General features: G+C 41.6%; 2 protein-coding genes across 5 annotated transcripts; one reads left to right on the top strand and one right to left on the bottom strand.

Moving 5' to 3' along the window:
- Positions 1-540: 540 nt before the first annotated feature.
- chrna1 (cholinergic receptor, nicotinic, alpha 1 (muscle)) lies at positions 541-9054 on the top strand. The gene is made up of 10 exons (XM_079280904.1): positions 541-636; positions 2107-2249; positions 5113-5157; positions 5734-5843; positions 5949-6144; positions 6362-6599; positions 6923-7146; positions 7220-7334; positions 7492-7616; positions 8788-9054. Exons 1-10 carry the CDS (start codon positions 582-584, stop codon positions 8914-8916), a joined length of 1380 nt encoding a protein of 459 aa, XP_079137030.1. The 5' UTR covers positions 541-581; the 3' UTR covers positions 8917-9054.
- Positions 9055-10292: 1238 nt separating this feature from the next.
- Positions 10293-20803, bottom strand: lnpk (lunapark, ER junction formation factor). Of its 4 annotated transcripts, XR_013772403.1 has the most exons (16): positions 20742-20803; positions 18710-18770; positions 17876-17917; positions 17453-17503; positions 17235-17371; positions 17021-17079; positions 16806-16846; positions 16382-16465; positions 16232-16283; positions 15939-16055; positions 15763-15855; positions 15457-15562; positions 15059-15129; positions 14774-14944; positions 12584-12800; positions 10293-11496 (listed from the first exon to the last, which is right to left on the bottom strand). XR_013772403.1 is itself a non-coding variant. In XM_079279720.1 (15 exons), exons 2-15 carry the CDS (start codon positions 18734-18736, stop codon positions 12640-12642), a joined length of 1212 nt encoding a protein of 403 aa, XP_079135846.1. In that variant the 5' UTR covers positions 18737-18770; positions 20742-20803; the 3' UTR covers positions 10293-12639. The 4 variants fall into 4 exon arrangements, 3 of the variants coding, with proteins under 3 accessions (XP_079135846.1, XP_079135847.1, XP_079135848.1); XM_079279720.1 differs by having other exon boundaries at positions 10293-12800; XM_079279721.1 differs by having other exon boundaries at positions 10293-12800; positions 20671-20762.
- Positions 20804-22402: the final 1599 nt, after the last annotated feature.

Raw genomic sequence — 22402 nt, 5'->3', positions numbered from 1 at the left:
CAGTGCAAAGACCTCAGAACTGGAGTGATGTGATCCACCCTCCTGGTCTTAGTGAGGACTCGAGCTGCTTTCCGACACTCTTGTTTCTCTATTATATGATGAGACACCTCAGCCTTGACAGAGCTGACTGTGTTCAACAGATCAATAAAGTCTCGCTTCAGAACTTCAGACTGTTTCACGATATCACAGCTTCCTGTATGCACCATGATGTTATTCGCTGTGGGATAGTCCAAGAAAAACTTCCACATGTGAGAAATGATGATGGTGTTGATTTGTGAATGTTCAACACACACACACACACACACACACACACAGCTGTCTCCCGTGCCTTGAAGTGTGCCGAGAGGTTGGGCTGTTGTTGGGTGGGGGAGGAGGAGAAACCAGAGCACACTTACTGGGCGATCCACCTTCCCACCACCACTCACTTTAACTGCAAAGAGACTCTGCTCCAGCTTCAGTGCACATGTCTGCTTCTGTGTAGAGTCAGTTAGCTTGAGGTTAGCTTGTAACCTGCTAACAACGCGGTATTCAACGGCTGCTGGAGATTTCAGGGCTATTTGACTTAAACGTCTGGTGGAAGTATGAATCTCTCCAAGGTCCAGTTCTTGCTGGCATGGATTCTTGGTGTACTTGCTGGTAAGTTTTCCTGTGTGTGTGCGTGTGTGCGTGCGTGCATGTACACGTGCACGTGCTCAAAGCTCTTTGAACAATACTGCTAACTATAATCAAAAATGTTTTTCAGCTCAAAGAGGGATGAGCCTGTCGTTGCCACAAGTCAAAATTAAATCTCACCAACTTCAATTTAGAGAACAACCTCCCAGCTGTCTTCTTATAAAATCCATTACCTGTTCAGTTATAATCTCCACACTTCTGTCACTTTCCAGCTAGAACGTGTCAGCAAACACAAAAGAGTCTTAGCACCTTGTATTGTGCACTGGTGGTTCGGTATCCTGCGTAAATTGGGAGTTTAAAGTGGGCAATGATTGACAGCTCCAAGTGGCTCCTCCGTCCCGCCTTCCCTCCCATCTATTTCTGTCTGTGGCCGGATCAAAGCGCGCTCGCAGGACAACAGACAGGCAGCAGCCATCGCAATGAAACAAGATCCTACAGCTCAGTTCCCTATAAACATGCAAAGGATGTAACTTTAGCATTACGTTAATTTGCCGAGTCATATTATAACAAACCTACGAGGCGCGTTTACGGCGATTACATGAACAAAGGTGATGCGATACTGTACTGTGTGCTACAAGTGGACAAACTAAAAATCAAGAGAAACTAGAAAGTAAATACTTTTCATCATAATAGATCGTTTGACATGAATGTACTCAAGTCTGAGAGAGTCTCGTTTAACAGCAGACAGGATGGTATACGTTTATGTTGCGTATCTCATTGGCATATCATAATTTATAGGCTCATAAAGGCATGGTTAATAAAAAGGAACTGTAAGTCTGTTAGCTGGAAACACCTTTTGTATGAAGGTGTTAAATGCAGGTTAAATGTTCTGAACTCTAACTGATCATGACTTGATGTCAAGAGGATCGGCCAGGGATGGTTTTCCCCACACCGCCTCTTAGCACTCAGATTAGGTTCTGCTCCGAGGATTTACACAGACACACACACTTGATCGCAGTGCTTAGACAGCTCCAGAGGCACTCAGCGCCGAGGCTCTCTCTCTCATCGGACATATTTCCCGTAACTTCCCGTCTGCCTCTTTTCCAATGCATTCTCTCGCCCACTGGAGGGTTTCGGGTTGCTAGTTGTAAGCCTGGGAAATGTTTGCAGTGTGAATCACAGTTAAAAGCAATCTGCTGGCCTGCCTCTCGCTTCAGCTGTGATTTTGGTTCCAGCGTGAAAACATTTGTGGGGACACGGGCGTCAGCTGGACATGTCGACATGTCATCCTGTGTATCTCAGTCAAAGTGAGCACAAAAGGAACTGGATAAACCAGTTGGCCTCCAGCATAAAGCTCACATTACTTTCAAGTAAAGTTGAATTCCTCTGCCCTCCCTGTGCAATATGTTCAGAAGATGCCACTCGTCAGTCGGCGGTGTGTACCAGAACAACGCGTGACTGAAGTGTTTGCGTACATGTCTGTGTGTCCTATAGGTTCAGTGTTCTGCTCGGAGGTCGAGACGCGTCTGGTGAAAACGCTGTTCACTGGTTACAACAAGGTGGTTCGCCCCGTCGACCACTTCAGTGAAGCCGTAGTGGTCACCGTGGGACTACAGCTGATACAGCTCATCAGTGTGGTAAGACAGCGGGACGGAGGTGGCAACACCAGGAGCAAAATGTACAAAACATAACTACTCAATTTCAGTGGCATGACACTACGCTCACATCATTTACACTTGAGGCTTTCGGGTTTACTCAAAACACTAATGAGAGTGAAGAGCGTCCGGTTTCTGCATTTTACTTAAAATAAATCATTATGCAACTAAACAGCTCTTTGCACCTTCTGAGAAAACACGATTGACATCAGTCATTTCTTTCCATCGTGCCATTTCATGGAGTCTTTCACAGATTTTTCAATTATCATCGGGAGTTATTAACATGCAGATAATTTAAGCAAAAAGTGCACCATATTCTGGAGCCTCCATGTAAAACGGTGAAGTACAACCCAACGCGACGTCGGCCACTATTGGAACCCAGTTCCACCGATAGTTTGTAAAATGTCCTATAAGCACCATTTAATGGCCGACCTCTACTCCCATACCCGAGTTAAGAGCAGACGTCATGACAGTTTCACTTCACGATTGATGTTAACTTAATGTTATGCTACTTGAAGTTAAATGTAGGATGGATAATATTCATTTATAGCAAATTACATCAAGAAACAGGCAAACAGGCCCATTCATCTGAGAAGAAGTCACAGCAATCTTATCCATGGTACCAGAACAACGAGGCAGGTCTGAAAAACTTCTCAGTCAATATTTAATTTTACGCAACGGCCAAACTATGTGAAATAAAAAAAACCAGACAATATTCCGCAATGCATTTAAATAGCTTCTCTTTTGCGATTGCCATACCAACACGCTCGCATGCAGACAGCAAGTCACAAGCATTTACAACATGTGATGGCACAGCAGCCAACATAGTGCAAACATCACGCAAAACAAACAAGAATTTGGGCCAAAGACCAAAACTATACTCGCATGAATCCAGCCAGAATGTTTATGAGAAAAAGATGCAACAAGATGAAAGAGCGCTAATGACCAGAGGCTACCTTTACACTGTAGCACCAGGGTCATAACCAACATGTCTGCTCTGTGATGGCACGGCGGCCACTAAACACAAGCACAATGCATGTTAAAAATAAACAGCTCTTACTGTTCGTAGCTCTCCTTCTGCGTTCAGGCCGCAGCGAGGACGTCCATGGCACTTCACAATGCATGAGGTGAAGAGGATTTGAAGTCTTCAATGTTTCACTCCTGCTGCAGAACAAAAATATCGAGTCCTTGATGGCACGGCGGCCAAAAAAGAACACAAACAGTACAACACGAGCACAATGCAAATAAACAGTAAGATGGCACAGCGGCCAGATAACACAAGCAGCACTACACAACCAGTCTTTAGCTCGTTCAACCAGTCTGTGAAGATGAAGACGATGGCACAAATGGAAATTAAACAACTGACTTTAGCTTTATCGACACATCGGTCGACCAAATGATGAAGATTTCCAGTTTTCACATCATGTGTCATCAATAACTCCAGTCCCTTCTATGTAAAATCTTTTGGGGGGGGGGGGTGGCTAACCAGACTATAGGACCACGGTCACATCAAACATATCGCCTCAGAGAGGACACAAGCAACACAAGCAGTCTGTAGCTAGTTCAACCAGCCCGACGATGAAGACCATGGCACTTCACACAATGCAAGTTAATAGGAATCCTCTTATGGAAATAAAACATAACTCATCTTCATCAGCACAACAGTGGACCAATTTAACTAAAGTATTACAATTTTCACCCCCCCAATGGGAACATCTGAGCACCTTCAACGAATGTAAAATCTTTGAGGGGTAAACCACCCAGACCATAGGACCAGAGACACACCAGCGAGGACACAAGCAACACAAGCAGTCTTTAAAGATCAACACCATGCAGCACAAATAGAAAGTAACGTGGGGATCCAGTCAGTGTTATGCTAATGTTTGGCTAATAAAGTTAGCAAATAACACCAGTCACAACAAACATATCGGCTTAGAGATGACACAAAGCAGCACAACACAACCACAACGCAAACATAAGTAGTGATGTCAGCTCTTACTGTTGTAAAAAACGGTGAATTACAGCCCAACGTGACGTCGGCCACCATTGGAACCCAGTTCCACCGATAACAATAGTTTATAAAATGCACGGCGGCCACTAAACACAAGCACAATGCACATTAAAATAAATCTTACTGTTCGTAGCTCTCCTTCTGCGTTCAGGCCACAGCGAGGACGTCCATGGCACTTCACAATGCATGAGGTGAAGAGGATTTGAAGTCTTCAATGTTTCACTCCTGCTGCAGAACAAAAATATCGAGGGCTGACCAGAACAAGCAACACAAGCAACCTTTAGCTAGTCAGTCTGTGTTATGCTAATGTTTGGCTAATAAAGTTAGCAAATGACACTTCATTTTTCTACATAACACCAGTCACAACAAACAAACATAGAGATGACACAAAGCAGCACAACGCAAACATAAGTAGTGATGTGAGCTCTTACTGTTGGAGCTCTCCTTCTGGGTCCTCGGCGGGCTTCGGGAGTCTGAAGACCGGATGAAAACCGGCTGAAATGAGACCAATTAATTAGCTAACTAGCCTTAGCCTCCACAACTAAATCTCCTCAGCTGGTGAGCGCGAGTGTGTTCCCTCTTCAAGTCCTGCAGAAGCACGATATGTGGTGTCAAAATGTTGAATTCACATTACAGATTGCCTCGACCATTAATATAATAGGATGTTTGCCTCTGAATGTGCTTTTTTATTGTTAAAATGCCACAGATTGTCCATAAAAACACGAAATAAATGGTTACAAGCGTGCAGGTTATATTTTCTCCTGGAATCTCTCATGTCTGTCTTACTTGCCTCTGACTGGTTTTGTTTATTCTGTCTTTTTCTGCTTCTCTCAGGATGAAGTTAACCAGATTGTGACCAGCAATGTTCGTGTCAAACAGGTAAACGTGACTGTTGAATTCAGGAAAACCAAAAAGATATGCCATCTACACATTTAGAAAATTCCAATGACAATGCTCAGAGGGTTCGCCACATTGCCACAAAGTATGTCGATTTAACAGGATATGGACTAATGGTTCATGAATAAATTAGTATTAATTTCCCTAGAAATTAATGCTGTTAAAGTTTTTACCATGTGACACCCAAAATACAGTTACTCAAACATTATAAATCATATATTTTAACAATGAATCTGCTGTTTAATTTACATACTTCGATGTAGTTGCAACTGGTAGCCCATTATCGTGTATTTATATGCTTTTTATTGGTGAATATATACACAAATAGTATCACAAATGAATGATATTTGTTGTTTTAATGAGTTGAAATAGAAAGAATGGAGGATTTATGACATGGTGACTGCTGGATGCTATTTGTATTTCCTGTGCTGTGATATATACAGTACATGACAACTTGTATTTTCACAATGTATTAATTCTGGGAATAAAAACAACTAAACTTGGCTTCATCAGTACATTAGACAAAATGATCTCCAGTTTCCCTGATTTTCACCCCAGCAATGGCTCGATGTGAACCTGAATTGGAATCCAGATGAGTACGGAGGCATCAGGAAGATCAAAGTGCCTTCACCCGACATATGGAAACCAGACCTGGTGCTGTACAACAAGTAAACACACACTACTCAAACTCTCACACACACACACCTATACGTCCAAATGCCTCGCATGCTTCTCTCACACTCTCCCTTTGTCCCCGTCTTCCTCTTCCTCAGCGCTGACGGCAACTTTGCCATCATCCACGAAACCAAAGTCCTGTTGGAGCACACCGGGATGATAACGTGGAACCCTCCGGCCATCTTTAAGAGCTACTGCGAGATCGTCGTCCTCCATTTCCCGTTCGACCTGCAGAACTGCAGCATGAAGCTGGGCACCTGGAGCTACGACGGACTGCTGGTCATCATCAACCCAGTGAGTGTGACTTATATATAACATATAATGTATATATTCACAGGGTTATGTTGACAGATTAGTGTGAAGCTGTGGTTTCAAATACTACCGATTTATTTACCATCCTATGACTCCTGTCATCAAACTGTAGTTTACAGCATGTAACCCCTGAATACCTTCACCTTTAAGGCCCTTTTCTACTGCGGTGCATTACCTCCTCTACTCCTTTGTCTTCTAGGACAATGATCGGCCTGACCTCAGCAACTTCATGGAGTCTGGTGAATGGGTGCTAAAGGACTACCAGAGCTGGAAACACTGGGTTTACTACACCTGCTGCCCCGACACGCCATACCTCGACATCACCTACCACTTCCTGATGCTGCGTCTGCCTCTCTACTTCATCGTCAACGTCATCATTCCCTGCATGCTGTTCTCCTTCCTCACCGGCCTGGTCTTCTACCTGCCCACCGACTCCGGTACGTAGACGGCGTGACTGAATGAAGTAGGTTGTGAGCGTTTGTAAGTGGCACATATTGCACACACGTGTGGCACATATCAGGTAATGTGGAAGCACATGAACTCAGATATTTTCACACCATTTTTGGGACACTTTCATACGTGGAAAACACATGAAATCCACGACATCAGCTTGCTATTCTGTAACATGAGAGCATAAATAAAACACAAGTTAGTTCATCCGTTTGCCTGTAGAGCCGTAACTTGCCACCATTTCGACTATAAGAGCTGTTTAAAAGTAGCCTGAATGTCTGCCTCTGTGTCCGTCTCCGTGTCTCTCTAGGTGAAAAGATGACTCTCTCCATCTCTGTCCTGCTGTCTCTGACCGTCTTCCTGCTGGTCATCGTGGAGCTGATCCCCTCCACCTCCAGCGCCGTGCCTCTCATCGGGAAGTACATGCTCTTCACGATGGTGTTCGTCATCGCCTCCATCATCATCACCGTCATCGTCATCAACACGCACCACCGCTCGCCCAGCACGCACACCATGCCCGCCTGGATACGCAAGGTTCATACCCGTGATGGTTTCAGAAAGTGTTGTGTGTGACTGAATGAAAAGAATGCATCTGTTTGTGCCTCAGGTCTTCATCGACACCATTCCCAACATGATGTTCTTCTCGACGATGAAGCGTCCCAGTCAGGAGATCCGGCAGAAGAGGTTGTTCCCCACCGACATGGACATCTCCGACATCTCAGGCAAGGCTGCAAATAAATGAACGACACATCAGCTTTATTAGTAAAACGCTAAATACACTTAAAGGTTACCAGGATGCCGTTTCTCTACGCATTGTACTGTTATCATGTTTATAATTAATACGTATTACCACAAGTATGCCCTGTCTCTCCCCTGCAGGTAACCCCACCCCCACCAGTGTCACCTACCAGTCTCCCATCGCCAAAATCCCGGATGTTCGCAGCGCCATTGAAGGGGTGAAGTACATCGCTGAGACCATGAAGTCAGACGAGGACTCGAACAATGTAAGACAATGGACACAAGTGGTTACACAACTCTATAAATAAATAATTATATATATGTGTGTGCATGTGTTTTATATTATTGTGAATATTATTATATGATATATATATTATTATATGATATACATTATTATATTACAGTGAATATTATTATATGATATATATATTATTATATTATTATATGATATACATTATTATATTACAGTGAATATTATTATATGATATATATATATATTATTATATGATATACATTATTATATTATAGTTAATATTATTATGATATACATTATTATGTTATGATATGATATATATATATTATTATATGATATACATTGTTATATTATAGTGAATATTATTATATGATATACATTATTATATTACAGTGAATATTATTATATGATAGATATATATATTATTATATGATATACAGTATTATATTATAGTTAATATTATTATGATATACATTATTATGTTATATGATATATATATTATTATATGATATACATTGTTATATTATAGTGAATATTATTATATGATATATATTATTATATATATATTATATGATATACATTATTATATTATAGTGAATATTATTATATGATATATATTATTATATTATTATATGATATATATATTATTATATGATATACATTATTATATTACAGTGAATATTATTATATGATATACATTATTATGTTATGATATGATATATATATTATTATATGATATACATTGTTATATTATAGTGAATATTATTATATGATATATATTATTATATGATATATATATTATATGATATACATTATTATATTACAGTGAATATTATTATATGATATATATTATTATATTATTATATGATATATATATTATTATATTACACTGAATTCTCTGAGGGTGACTAAAATACGATGTCCTGATGTGTTTATGAAAGTGTTATTTACTGCTTTTTTCATGTTGGAATAAAGGTTAACTATTTCACTGCAAAGTATAATACGTGTTTGATACCTTCATTTTTTTGCATTAAATCATTTTGGGATGTTTGCTGAAATTGATTGGATGTGGCACAGCCCTACAGAGAACATGTTCCACCAGCCGCCACTGATAAATACCCAAATACCGTTGACTCATAGTCAGAGCACTTCAAACACGACTCTCTCTCTCCCTCCCTCCTCAGGCAGCAGAGGAGTGGAAGTTCGTGGCCATGGTTCTGGACCACATCCTGCTCTGTGTGTTCATGGCCGTGTGCGTCATCGGGACGCTCGCCGTCTTCGCCGGGAGACTCATCGAGCTCAACACGCTGTAGAGGACCCCGACCCATGAGGGGGTTCGGTGTGTTCTCAGGGCAGACGTCAGCGTTCACACACACACACACACACACACACACACACACACACACACACACACACACACACACACACACACACACACACACACACACACACACTCTTTCAGTTGACCTTTGAGGAGAACGCAGTTAAATAGAAATCCATGCATCTGCAGATCTACATGCGTCATACTTGAAGCTACTCTCGTCTGTTATTTCAGGTGTTTTTGTACAGTGTTGTATTGCTGCCGTTCACTGGAGTACATGTTACTACTCTTATGTAAAAGACATAAGTCATTTGTTTTTGGCCACTTGATTTAAGGTTTGAGTCAGAGGATTTCCTTAAATGTTAAAACAGACCTTTTAACACGAGAACGTTTCCCATGAGAATCAACTGAGGATGGATGCTACATATCATGAGCAAATACTGTCTGTTGATGATGAACCCCGACTCACGACTGTAGGTCAGCCGGTTCAATTTGATGTAGAAGATGTGTTTTAATTGTATTTAAACTTCATTGCCAGTTGTATAGCCTGAATCTGGTTGAGGACACAGTCTTGGTCTTTGAGTGCAGACGAGATTTATTCCTGTCTGGAAGTTTTATTGTTTTGTTTCGTCCGACACTCACTTGACTTCTAAACGTGTCATCTATAGTCATTGTGTAAATATTCATGAATTAGTGGCAAGGGTTGCTCTTGAATCTGCTGTACAGTTTGTTATGAGCTCACTCGTTTTTATTTTTGGATAAATGGGTTTCAACCACACTGAAGGATTGTGGTTGAAACCCAGTTTAAAGTGATTTGCGGTTGACGGTGTTCTTTCTGGCGGTATTGAGGTTCATGACGTTAGACGTCCGTTAGGTACACGAACTGTTGTTCCTTTGGGGAACATGCGGTTAATGCCGATAATAATCGTGTGTGTTGTGCAGCTTTAATTGTGCCACAGCAAATAAAATGAACTGACGTCACAAAAAGAAGCCACATCAGCTGCAGTGCTGCTGCCTGAAGGCAACTTGATTTATTTTGCAGCTGTGACAAAATAAATTAGTTTGGTTTATTGATACAATAACGTTCTGCTGTCATATTGACTTGATCAGTGATTTATATAATCACAGATGTGAAAGAGTGACGAATAAAATGCATTATTCATATATTTTCTACCATTCTGTCTATGTTGTTGTATTATAAATAAGTGGCTTATTACTTCATCGAGAAAATATCTCGTCATGACTGTAAACTTAATATCACAACGATCGAAATGTTCTCACCAGTGAGATTCTGCAGCCGGTTTCACTGTGCAGCGGACATGCAGAGCGTTCAAGAACCACAGCGATTGGCTTCCTATTGTTGTTGAAAAACTTTATTAGGCGTGCCATGCGCTCACGTAATGACAACCAGCGTCGGCAGAAAGGTAACCGATAAATCTAGCAGCGCAAAACTAAACTACAAAGTGAACCGGTATGAAGAGATTCTGTGAGACAAAGCAGAATCTGAGACGCTTTTAAATATAAGTGACAGCTCCATATGTAGAACGTTCACCATGTTTTCATCAACAGCAGGGACACAAAGCTTGTAAACACTTCTTGTACCATCAAAGATCAAAATGCGGTCACGGTGTGGAGTCTTTAAATTCATCACATGGTTTCTCTTCAACGTTCAACAAACCTTTTGTCCAAAAGCACTTTAGGTGCGACGTTCCGATTCAAACGTTGTCAAATAGTTCTGGGTTGTTGTGAGTTTTTGAGGAGTTCAACAACTAACGAGAAACACACACACACACACAATTAGTGCGAAAATCCTAAATTATACATTAAAAATACATATTAAAAAGAACATAATGTGCTGTTGGTGTACCTCTTTCAGCACATTTAGCCTGTGAGTGTTTCTAGTTCCAGACCTGTACAACGCAGGTGACACCACATATTTTCATTTGCATAGACACTCATTATTCATTCTGGTTCTATTTAATAACAAAAGAAGAACTTGTTGTCAAAAACACGCCGCGCTGGTGCCGGCCAATGACCCTCCTTAATAATTCTTCTGTTGCTGCAGCAGCTCGACATCGTGCAGAACACACGGCTAACTCATGAAAACAGCCGAGCGAGTTACTGTCTGTGAGTGTGAGTGCACACATTTAAAACAATGAAAGAAACAAGAAAACATCAAAAAGAATTATCAAAATCCCGCCGAGCACCAAGCAGGCCGACACTTCTAAATAGTGATTCCTCGTCTAAATGTTTAAAACCAAACAGTGCAGCAATACTTCAAAAGATTAAAACACAATACGGTCAAATAAATAGAAAGAAACTCAGTGCAAGTGACTTCAGGACATACGGGTAAAACAGTGCATGTGGCACGAACGATGATTTATAGTAATCCCACGGAGGACTGAGGTTGGCAATAACCAGAAAGATTAGCTCAGTCGGTTTGTTCAGAGACTCCTTCACCAACACGGACGATGAACTCAAGATGCTAAAGTAGCTTGGGTTGACACGGCCCGCTGTAAAGAGACGACATCTCACTGAGGAGGTTCACTTCTCCTGCGCTGTAAATAAACTGCTGGTGAAGAGAAATGATAAGACATAAGAGCGCAGATGAAGCAGCAGTTTAAAACACAATAAAACATGCTCCTCACACACGTTCTGAGCTATCAGAGTTCAGTGTTTAAGTGCTGCACACCGTCTAAAGTGGGAACTTTTAACATAAGTGAAGATAATTTGCAGCTGATAAAAGTTGGCCAATGAAAAAGTTAGACTGCATCTAACTTTCTAACCAGAAAAGAGGCAACAAAGGCATCAATGTAGAGACTTGCAGCAGCTGCTCTCTGAGTTTCATCGATTCAGCTGCAGATCTGAGAGCAGCCGACGAGCTCGTATGGGGGATTAAAAGACGAGATGAAGAAAAACCAAAGCAGTACCTTGAGGTCCTGAGTCACAACAGGAGTGTCTTAAGATGCTTTGTGTTTGATTTCATGCGTTTCTCACAACCCAACAAATCAATAAACAACATCTATGTGCCATACTTCAGTTTGCGTCGTAATAATAACCTGTGATATTCAGCTAAATACTCAAACGCCAGCTAAATGATGCAGGAATTAAGATTTAAACACGTTTGTGCTGCAACCAGCAGTTCTACCTAAACTCACAACTCGTCATTAACAAATCAAACAGCAGCCGACCGACTGCGTCAAACCTAAAGGAACCTTAAAGGATAGAATACTGGGAAGTGAACGAGGTTAGTCACCACATACAGAGCAGTGCAAGCAGCCAGCTGCTCTATGGAGCGACAGCTGCAGAACTACAATCATCGATCCGACACCTTCCCGTGAACCCATCCAACTGGCAGGACGTCATATGTCGGCGTCATTTCAGGCAATATCGTTGGACAATTCATTAATTCATTTAGAACACACACCATTTTCTGAGCACATCCTCAGAATCTCCTCCGTGTTCTTAGGATGACGGTCTGTTGACGGTGAAAAAAGGGCCGTTGACTTTAGACCCCCCCCCCCCCAATAAAAGCAAACAAACAAGTGAGACTGATGTAGTTTTTGGTTGCAAGGAAGAACAATATCATTAAACTGTTGATGCTTGTCCGCCTATGTTGCATTAAAATGCCACCTGTCTATCATGGCCAGAACCAACACCTGTTGTTTGGACCGGATGAGCCGACGTCCCCGGTCCTCTTCTGGACTCTCTGCAACTACGAAGGCTGAGACTCGGTGTCAGGGGGGGCGCTGTGACTCTGCTCTGATTCCACCGCTTCCTCCTCCTGAACCACTTCCTCCTTCTCCTGCTCCTCCGACTGGCTCTCACTCGCTACTTCTTTAGTGGGTCCTTCGTCTTCCCCCAACTCTCTCTCATCTGAGGAGAAGATATGCAAGTAAGACGTGCACAACACCATCAAACGAACAGACAGAATAGTGAAGAGTCAGAGAAAGAGTCGCAGGTAATGTGAATAGTTTGCAATGCAGCACGTGATTGGTTGTTGGGGGTTAAAATCAGTGGTGAAATCAAGGACAGCATTCCCTTTGTTAGTGTTGGGAGGAGTGGAGAGCGTGAGAGGCGTCAGGAACGTCTCTTAAAATCTCCCTCCTCTTATCCAACACAGCTTTCAAGAAGATCATGAAAACAGAGAAATGTCTCTGTTCAAATCAAACAAAAGCCCTGATTCATCATCAACACCAGAATCATTGGTTCTTAATGTCAAGCAGAGTACGTTTCACTGTGGATCAACGCACCACCATCTGCACACTTTAGGACTCAGTCAGAAGTCAGGAGGCGGCTTCTCACACATGAGAATGTTCTGGCGGAGATTCACACGACACTGAACTGAAATTAACTGGAACTGCAGGTCTGAATGTGTAAAAACTCAGATACGTACTTCAAAATACAAGGTACAGATGGGCCCTAAAGTACAGGATGAACTACATGTACACAATAGGAAGGTGTTAGGAACTCTAATTACAACTGATTGGGTAAAAATGATCCGACGGTCGGATTGAAACCACTAATGAGAGCTTTTATATTAAAATGTGCCGAGCTACCCTAAACCAATACATCTCGTCTGAATGGGGGTTAAACTAACGGACACAATATAAAACCTTATGCACAAAATACTTCCATGAAGTGACCGGGCACAAACTCTGATCCCTTTAAGATTAAAGGTGTAGATTAGAAAGCAAATCAATCCATTAAGGAATCATCTGAATGTGTTGTGCACTCAGTGAAGACCAGATCTGGGTCAAACAAGTGTATGTTCATATTTTAACAAATGTTCAGGATTCAGACGACAACAGATCAGTTATTCCGTTTCTGTGATTTTCTAAACTTTGCCAGATTGATTGTAATTCTGTGATTAAGATCAACAGTATTAGTAAACGGTGCTGGACCCAGGTCTGGTGAAAACATCCCATTCGTCCTTCACCCCGGAGATCTTTTGAGTGTGATTAGAGGCAGCAGATTGGGACCAGCATTGGGCTGCGTTCTACCAGGTTATGGACTCTACAGCAGAGGAAACGGACCCATTCTGGGGTAATCAGTCTAGATTAAGCCGCATCAGACAGTGCAGAGAGAGGAGGGGAACCTGGACTCTGCAGAGGTCGGTTCTGAGGGGTCTTTGGACTCTGCTGGATCCGGAAACTGTGGACCAAATTCCACGGAGCCGGACCCTTGGCTAGAGGCAAAGTCACACCGATACACCCACTGGTCACTAGAACGCAACACGGTTAGTGCGCTCACAGCGCTGACAAAGGAAGCGTGCTGAGGAACGGCGACGTCGTTCACCGCGTGTACAAACGACACGAACTAGCATTTGGGTAAGACGCACACTGTTTAACTGGTATGCCACTCTGACAGCTACTTCTCTCTGCTTACTAGTTTGTGTTGCACCACCATGACAACAAACGATTGCCTGCACCTAGAAGGAACCTATTCAATTGTGTCAACTGACTTCATCTGGTAAAAAATATGAACTGAAGATATTGAGAGATTACCTCATGTTGTATTTCTCAACTCTAACGTTACAGTTTCTTAAACACTCTGTTGCTTTGTGCAGCACAGAGGATGGTGGTATTTGAAGGTGGTGGTGGTGTCTCACCTCTGCTGGCTCCTTGCTCACTAACAACAACATGAAGGGCAGACGATGACATCGTTAATGTTGGGAAAAGAATCAAACACAAACCAATGAGAAAAGGTCAACTGGAGCACTGCACTAGAAGCCTTTAACACGAGCGGTTAGGACATGGAGTCAGTGACATTAGGATGCACAGAACGGGGGGGGGAGGCCTTCCCTTGCTGGCTGCTTGTCTGTGCATCGGTGTGTTTTTTCCCAGTACCTCCAGAGGGGGGCGCACTCTCCTCCGTGTCTGTCCCAGAACGAGGCGTCGGTCCAGGGGAACGCGATTCTGCTCGCAGCCTCCTCTCGTAGCTGAACTCTGGAAGCCTGGGAGCCTGAGGGCGGGTCTTCCTGGCCGGATTCAGGAAGTAGCAGTATGCACAGCGGAAGGCTGAGGGGGTGGGAGATAGAAAACAAGAAAGAGAGAGAGAGAGAGAGATTAGAAGGAGAGATTGTGAATGGAGAGTCCTTCTCATTACATGTAATGGTGCATTTCTGTTCTTACCGAGATATTCAAACTCTTCTTTCAGAGCCATGCCGTTGTGAGAAAAACACTGCTGGCAGACCAAAGCGTATCTATAGGACGGAAGGCGGGACAGAGGCAGATGCTGCTTGATAAAATACTTCTGCAATGTTCATTTCATTCAAGGAGTTATTTAGTCAAAGTTCATTTCCATTCATCTTCCTCGTCTAAGTCCTGAAGGCAGGAGAAGTATATGCATCATTCTGCTGCTATAGATTCCCAATCCTATAGGTGTGTGAGGGCAGAGGAGGTCTGACAATGACTGAGCACCACTCCCTTGTGGGGAATCTGCAGACTGCTAAATGCTACTATGAGTTTGGGTGAAAGTTACAAGCTACTTCCACAAGAGGGGGTTTTAGGTCCAACCGAAGGGTCTTCACCTGTTCTGTGGTCCGTCCCCGACCAGGTATTCAATGACTCGGTCCACGGCTCCCCTGTCTTTGGGCAGGATGGGTCTTGCTAATGGAGGACCCGGTGGGTGCATGCCTTTAAGAAAACAGATGGGAATGAATACACACACACACACAGAATGCATCGATGTTTTTAAATTGAGAAATGTTACATTTCATACAGATTCAAGGCTTTACATTTGAGTTCACAGACTTGCTGATCTCTGTTGGCCTCAATACAATGTGCACTCATAGAAGCATTTATGACAAGATGCAATCAAAGGCTTTTCAACATACCTACTCCTGGTATCGGAGAGCAGGGGGTCCTGGGTATTGCCCCCTGGAGGACGGAGGCAGACAGAGCAGATCTCTCCGGCGGTCCTCCTGGAGCTGAGAGAGAGACACGTTCTGTAAGGAGAGCAACACGGGACAAAGACACAGTTGATGTCGAGTGTCTCTGTGTGCCCCCTTACCCACAGGTGTGCCCCCTGGTCCCAACATGGTCCGCCCTCCAGGTGGGGGAGTCATTGCCATTGCACCCGGGGTGCCCATCGGCATGGGTCTCATTGGCATCCCTCTCTGTCGAATCTCTGCATAGAGGACGGGAATAATCACAGAATTTGGTCTTTTTCAGATGCAATTTATTGTTTTTCGTACTTTTTGTAGCTGTCGTCGCTGCACAGCTCTGGCCTGAGCTCCCTCAATAACACTAAACAAACTTTAAACAATGCTTTATCTTTCCCTTGTGTACTGATGCGTGTCATACCTTGTCCTGGCCTGGGAGTCATCTGAGGACGCAGCGGAGTCGACTCCAGCTCCTACAACATAACAGCAAACAGAACCAACTAAAGTCAACCCAAACAACAAAAACAAACACGAAAAGATAAAACGAGAATAAAAAGACAACGGCACTCACAGCTTTCTTCTTAGCGTCGGGATCAAAGCGCTCCAGGATGAGTTTGGCGTTTTTGTAGGTCTCCGTTTCCATCACTTCCTCCAGCTGGAAACACAAACGAGGGAAACGGTCATTTTAACACTGAATTATGATCCGTTAGTTAAACACAGATGAGCCCTGGAGATAAACTCAGCCGGAATCATTTTGTAACGAGCAAAACCTAAATGATGAGAAGGGAAACTACATTAGGAGGCCGCTGCAATGAACACGGAACAATTGTTGTGGCAAGAAATATTACTTTGCATATTGTTAAAAAAAAACATAATTTTGCACATTAACGTTTTGCACAGTCACACTCCCTCACCTCATGACATCCAAACTCTCTTTAAACAAGTCAGTAAAAGCCACATGTATTAATGTTGAGTGTGAAAAATGTGGCACTTACAATCTTTTTTTTGGAAACCTTCAAATCTTCCAATTTATCATCTAAAAAAGGAGACAATAACAACAGTGTGGTGAGTTTAAGTCTGCAACAAGAACAAGAGGTTATAAAACCTCTCAAAAAATGCTGAGTCAGAGTGTCATTCTGTAAGTCATAAAATGAACCTAACTCTGAAACAGTTCTTTTGTGTTGGCTGGATGGACAGACGGACAACTTACTGTTTCTCTCCGTGCGTTTGGAAAAGAGAAAGACCAACAACTTCCTGATCAGCCACACCCTGAGGACGAGGGAGAGGAAGAGAAGCAGATGTTCTTAATAATCAACTTCAGAGTGACTTTTCAACGAACATTAAGTCACTTTGCACACTGTAGTTTCTCAAAGAAAACACCATGCACACAAGGAACAGGGTGCTAAAGGAACACGAGCACTCACAGCACAGGGTAGATGAAGAAAGGCAGGGCCATGGCTATTCTCTGGAACCATTGTTCAGGCAGGTAGAGCCAGTACACGACCAGCGAGGTCATCAGGTACAGGACTGACGAGTAGAAGAGCAACCCGCCGACCCACAGCTGCACACACACACACACAAACGCCACGGTGAGAGAAAAAACTGCAATTCAAGCACATCTGGAATGTTTTGCTGACTCTACCTTTTGCAGACGATGGTTTTTGGCTCTGAACTCCTCCAGCTCTTTAATCTCCTGCAAGGGAAACGTGGAGGTTTAAAGGTTATTTAAACAGTGTGCAAAGAAGCTCAAATAATTATGACGTTGAGGTTAGAGTTCACCCATTGGGAGTTTGCAGGAATCTATTTTCCGTAACTTTAAGTTCTATTTGGGATGGTCAAATATGAGTTTCAGGTTGTGGACGTTCCTGCACCATGTTCAGTGTGATCATCCCGTAATTCAATCATCCTGCTTTTGACAAAGGCCCCACGATATATTCTATAACATATGTAACAACAGTGCATATTCACTGTGAGAAACTGAAATGCAAACTGGGCATGATAGAAAAACACAGAGAGACAGAGTGACTAAGAAAGACAAAAACCAGATCCAGTGTTTAGTCGGTACCTTGTCAATGTTCTCCAGCTGCTCGACTGTGGTTGGCTTGGTCTGGATTGAGGATAAAGATCAGAACGTCATCATCATCGGGTTCATCAGACAAAAGTATCAGGTTGCTCACAGTCAACAGATTAACAACTGATTGGTGTGTCAGTAATCAATCAACCCCGTCACTGTAAACACATGTGACCAATCGAGGGCCAGTTCCTGGTTCAACTAAATATCTTGGCTGACTGTCAACTAAATAAAATGTAACTTCACATTTCTCTACATCTGTGTATTCCTCACATTATACTTTTTACTCTCTCTGAGAATTAAAGATTTCTAAAATCAAGGGTTGCACTTTGTATTACTCTGTCTGTCTGTCTGCCCGTCTGTCTGCCTCTCTCTCTGTCTGCCTCTCTGTCCCTTTGACTTCTCTAGTATGTCTAAAAATAGCAGATGAATTTCATCAAGCTCGGGTGCAGGGTTCACTGTGTCGACAGTTAACACAACCAAATCGTCTCAAACACTCAAAAATCGACTAAGATTCAGTGTCTTCTGTCTCACTTTTTAAGGCTCGTGAAGTAACATAATTCTGTTGCAGAGGGTCAGTCTTATTGATTTCTGTCCATTTGTAATTGTTGCTTGTATATTTTGGAACTGATTTTAAGATTTTATGAACACTAGCTGACGTACTGCATAACTTGGCCCCATGCTAGATTTCAGTCATCCTAAATCTTTGTAATGAAAGACAACTCCATTCACGTCGGTCACAGCTCTCTCTGTTTATATTGTGCCATGTTAACTCCTTGATTTCACTTCAACCTGAAGTGTTTTTTGGTTTTTAAGATGTCTTCTTACCCTCCATCGGGATATCAGGGCCCCCATATCTGTAGATTACAGTCGTCTCCTCTTTGGTTCACTGCGGAAAAGAAAGTCTCTGTTAAAACACAATCCTGGCTCCAGTTAAACAGTTCATGCTGCTGATGATGAACACCACATTTAAGCCCTGCTTTGACATTAAACACTTACGTCATCACAGGATTGAGCAAGCTGCTGAGAGAGAAACTGTTCACAGTGGCTGCTATTGTTGTTGTGGATTTACTAAAGAAATCTTTGCCCTCATATAACTTATTATAGAACGCAACATATTCTGTCAAGACCTCGCATATGATAACTTATAGCTGTTTTCAGGCAAATGCGTTATTTAGCATTGTCCTTTCACATGAGACAATTAGGCTAAACTATAACCTTAAGTAAAGAAATGGTTAGTTAATACCCAGCTTTGTCAGCACTAGAATGTAACCTTACTGTCCTCAATCTGTCCGTGCTGAACATCCCTCTGTCTGTCTGTCTTGAAATTACCGGTCGACCCTCATCTACGTGCATGCATGTCTTTTGTTGTTGTTTAGCTGTGTCTGACTGACATATATATATATCACATACTCTGCATGCTTTTATGTTTTGTGCCTCTGACATGGATGTTTTTTAGTGTCTAACAATGCAGCATAACCTTGTCTTTAGTCCATGTTTCTATTTAACATAGTTATCCCTCATTTTATTTGCTTTGTGTGTGTTGAATTGGAAAGTATGAGTCTCCTGAATGATGACTACTGATGACTACTGATATTAATATTCTCACTTCTTTCATATATATATATATAAATATATTTAAAACATATTTTCGTTATATTCTGTTTTTAGGTTTACTAAAAATCTGTCCCGGGACTACAGATGAAAAATAGCCTCTTGACTAACTCTGGCGCAGTTACAGCAATGTTTGTTATTAAAGTGCACTGTCCCTTATCAAATAAACCCATAAAGCTAGCGTGAATGCTAACGTTGATGGAGCTATAGCTAACGGTAGCTGCTCTATCGAAACATTATACAATACGTTATACAGTCACCTCTGTGCCAGGCAGAGAGGCCGGTAGACTTTACAAATGTCTTTGGTGTGAGGCAAACAGAATCGCACCTAAAGTGTAGCTTAGCTTTAGCTAAGTTAGCATATGTTAACGTCACTGATAGCTTAGCAACAACAACAATAACAGATTAACATCGTCACGAGCAACACGCTGTCGTTTAAGGTTATTCGTCTTAATTAGGGCCTTTAATTTAAATACATAACGTAACGATGGCCTGCCTCGGTCGGCGCTAGCTGCTATAGGCCTGTCTCGAACGATTCCGTCGTGACGCCCTTTCCGGTCATTACGCTGTCATTTTCTTCGGCGATCGCCAAGCATACGTAAATAATATTAATTCATACATATCAAATAATCTATGTGTCAAATTTCATGAATATATATGGACGTTTATATGTCTAAATACTATAGGAAAGTGACTTTGATGAGAGAAAGCAGAAAGAACGCTCGGGCGACGCTAAAACAGCTCAAACGGAAATTAAGGAGCTTTTATTGCATCATTTGGAGTTGTTGAAGCGTGATATCTTATTGTGAAGGACAGAACTACGGTCCCGGATGTGTTGACAGCATTGATGGTCATTTTTGCGACCCTCGAACAAGCGAATATCCCCGAAAAACCAGCAGCAGCCAGTGTTTACAACGTGTTTGTACGGATTAGGCCAAGAGCAGTGCACGGCTAATTCACCGGTGTTAGCATCGTTTTAACGACTCTGGTAAAGGCAAAGCTAACTGTAATAATTAAAACAATATTTCGTTTGAAAGGTACGAAGTTTAACTTCAGTTTAACACCATTAAATCAACTGAAAACATTACACGATCATTTTTATCAACATTGTAAGTGAATTGTATTGAAACATTAGCTAAAAACTGTCCGGTTTGGGGTACAACTCCGTTACTTACATAAATTGGTGTTTATGCTAGCCGGCTATTTAGCCAAGTTGGTGCAGAAACTACAACACTTTCGCTGTTACCTGAACTGACATATCTTCTTCTTCTTCTTCTTTCTTTTCGGCGTCTTCTTCTTCTTCTTCTTCTTTTGCTCTTTATCGCGGTTGCCAAACAGATCTCGGGTTCATTACCGCCACCAACTGGTATGGAGTGTGGAATACGGAGACCCTCTCTAATAAAGAAAGCCAAACGAAAACAAAAAATATAATATATATGTATATAAAATTAAATAATTAAATAATTAAATAAATAAATAAATAAATAAATAAATAAATAAATAAATAAATAAATAAAATAAAATAAAATAAAATAAAATAAAATAAATAAATAAAAACAAAAATAAAAAAAATGTGCAAGCACAAATAAATCATCACTGAGTCTTTTCTCACACTCCACATTGAACTCTGGGATTTGCTGCTGGTCTACCAGTTTTAGGGTCTTTAGATCCATCTGTATAAATATGTAAGTAATTGTAGTAATTCCTCCTGACCTGATGACTTGAAGATCTTACAGTTTCATCCATGTTCATCTCTCATCAGTTCAAGGAGGCCAAGATCCATTTCAGGCTGTGGCAGTAACCAAAGAGGAATAGCTGGCAGAACCACAGTAAAAAAAACCAGTCAACCTAATTCACTGGCCTTTGGCCTTTTTTCATGTTCCCAGCATGGCTCAATAGCACTTACTGTTGGATGGTTATGTCCTTGTAAACTGACCCAATATGTCACCATGATCTGTATTCTTCTCAACTCCAATGGTATTTCTACCTGCAATGCCGGCACATGTAGTTGTAAAGGCCCCACAACATATCCTTAATGCTTGTATAACATCCAGTTTTCCCAACAAGGTTTCAGACGGCGACCTACTGCCACACAGCCAGAACTGATCTGATCCAACAACAATTTACTGAGCATGTACATCATCAAATATTAAATATTCACAGCAAATAATGAAAAGTCTGGCTCAAATTAAACACAGCCTCTTGCTTTTTTACTCTAATTTTAAGATGCAAGTCACGTTTTTCACCACTAGATGTCGCACACATTATATTATGGCACGTGGGCTTTCATTATTCAATGCATCGCTCAATGTGAGCTGATCAGTGGGGCAGAGAATAACATGTTTTAGTTAGTCAGGTTTATCACTATAAGCTGTCATGATATCACATCGTAAATGAAACAATTAATATTCATTGTAATCTTGTCATTGTTATGCATGTCACAATGTACATTTAATTTAATAAAATCATCTCCAAAATATCTGCAATGTAATAATTCAACATTACATTTCCTTTAAACAGCAACAAGTGTTGAATGTAGTTGTTGTTTTTTTAATGTTTTAATGAATGTTCTTAATTGTTTTTAAATCTCCTTTTCCTTTGCCTTGTGTTTTGATGCTTTTAATGGTTTTATGTGAAGCACTTTGAATTACCTTGTTGTTGAAATGTGCTATACAAATAAACTTGCCTTGCCTTATGAGTTATTCTGACAACAATGCCTTTCTGAAATGTGCAGCGTTTTATGACCACACAGCACATGCAAAACCACATATTTATGGTAATCATTTTGTTTTTCCTTTTTGTAAAAATGATTTATTCTACAAAATAAATGTAAACTGCTGAATGTCACACACCAAAGCAAATGAAGGCCCAGCTCAGCTCCGTAAACACGCACGTGTTAGTGTTTCC

This window comes from Melanostigma gelatinosum (genome assembly GCF_949748355.1).
Source record: "Melanostigma gelatinosum genome assembly, chromosome: 12".
NCBI lineage: Eukaryota > Metazoa > Chordata > Actinopteri > Perciformes > Zoarcidae > Melanostigma > Melanostigma gelatinosum.
Note: the sequence above shows the minus strand (reverse complement) of the source record. Positions and strands in the feature narration are given on the sequence as shown.

Coding starts and splice junctions, on each gene's coding strand:
- chrna1 (XM_079280904.1), top strand. CDS start 582: ATGAATCTCTCCAAGGTCCAGTTCTTGCTGGCATGGATTCTTGGTGTA. Junction 2,250..5,112: donor TGATACAGCTCATCAGTGTG/GTAAGACAGCGG, acceptor TGCTTCTCTCAG/GATGAAGTTAACCAGATTGT. Junction 7,617..8,787: donor CAGACGAGGACTCGAACAAT/GTAAGACAATGG, acceptor CTCCCTCCTCAG/GCAGCAGAGGAGTGGAAGTT.
- lnpk (XM_079279720.1), bottom strand. CDS start 18,736: ATGGGGGCCCTGATATCCCGATGGAGG. Junction 16,466..16,805: donor AGGTTTCCAAAAAAAAGATT/GTAAGTGCCACA, acceptor TTGTGTTTCCAG/CTGGAGGAAGTGATGGAAAC. Junction 16,284..16,381: donor CCGACGCTAAGAAGAAAGCT/GTGAGTGCCGTT, acceptor GTTATGTTGTAG/GAGCTGGAGTCGACTCCGCT.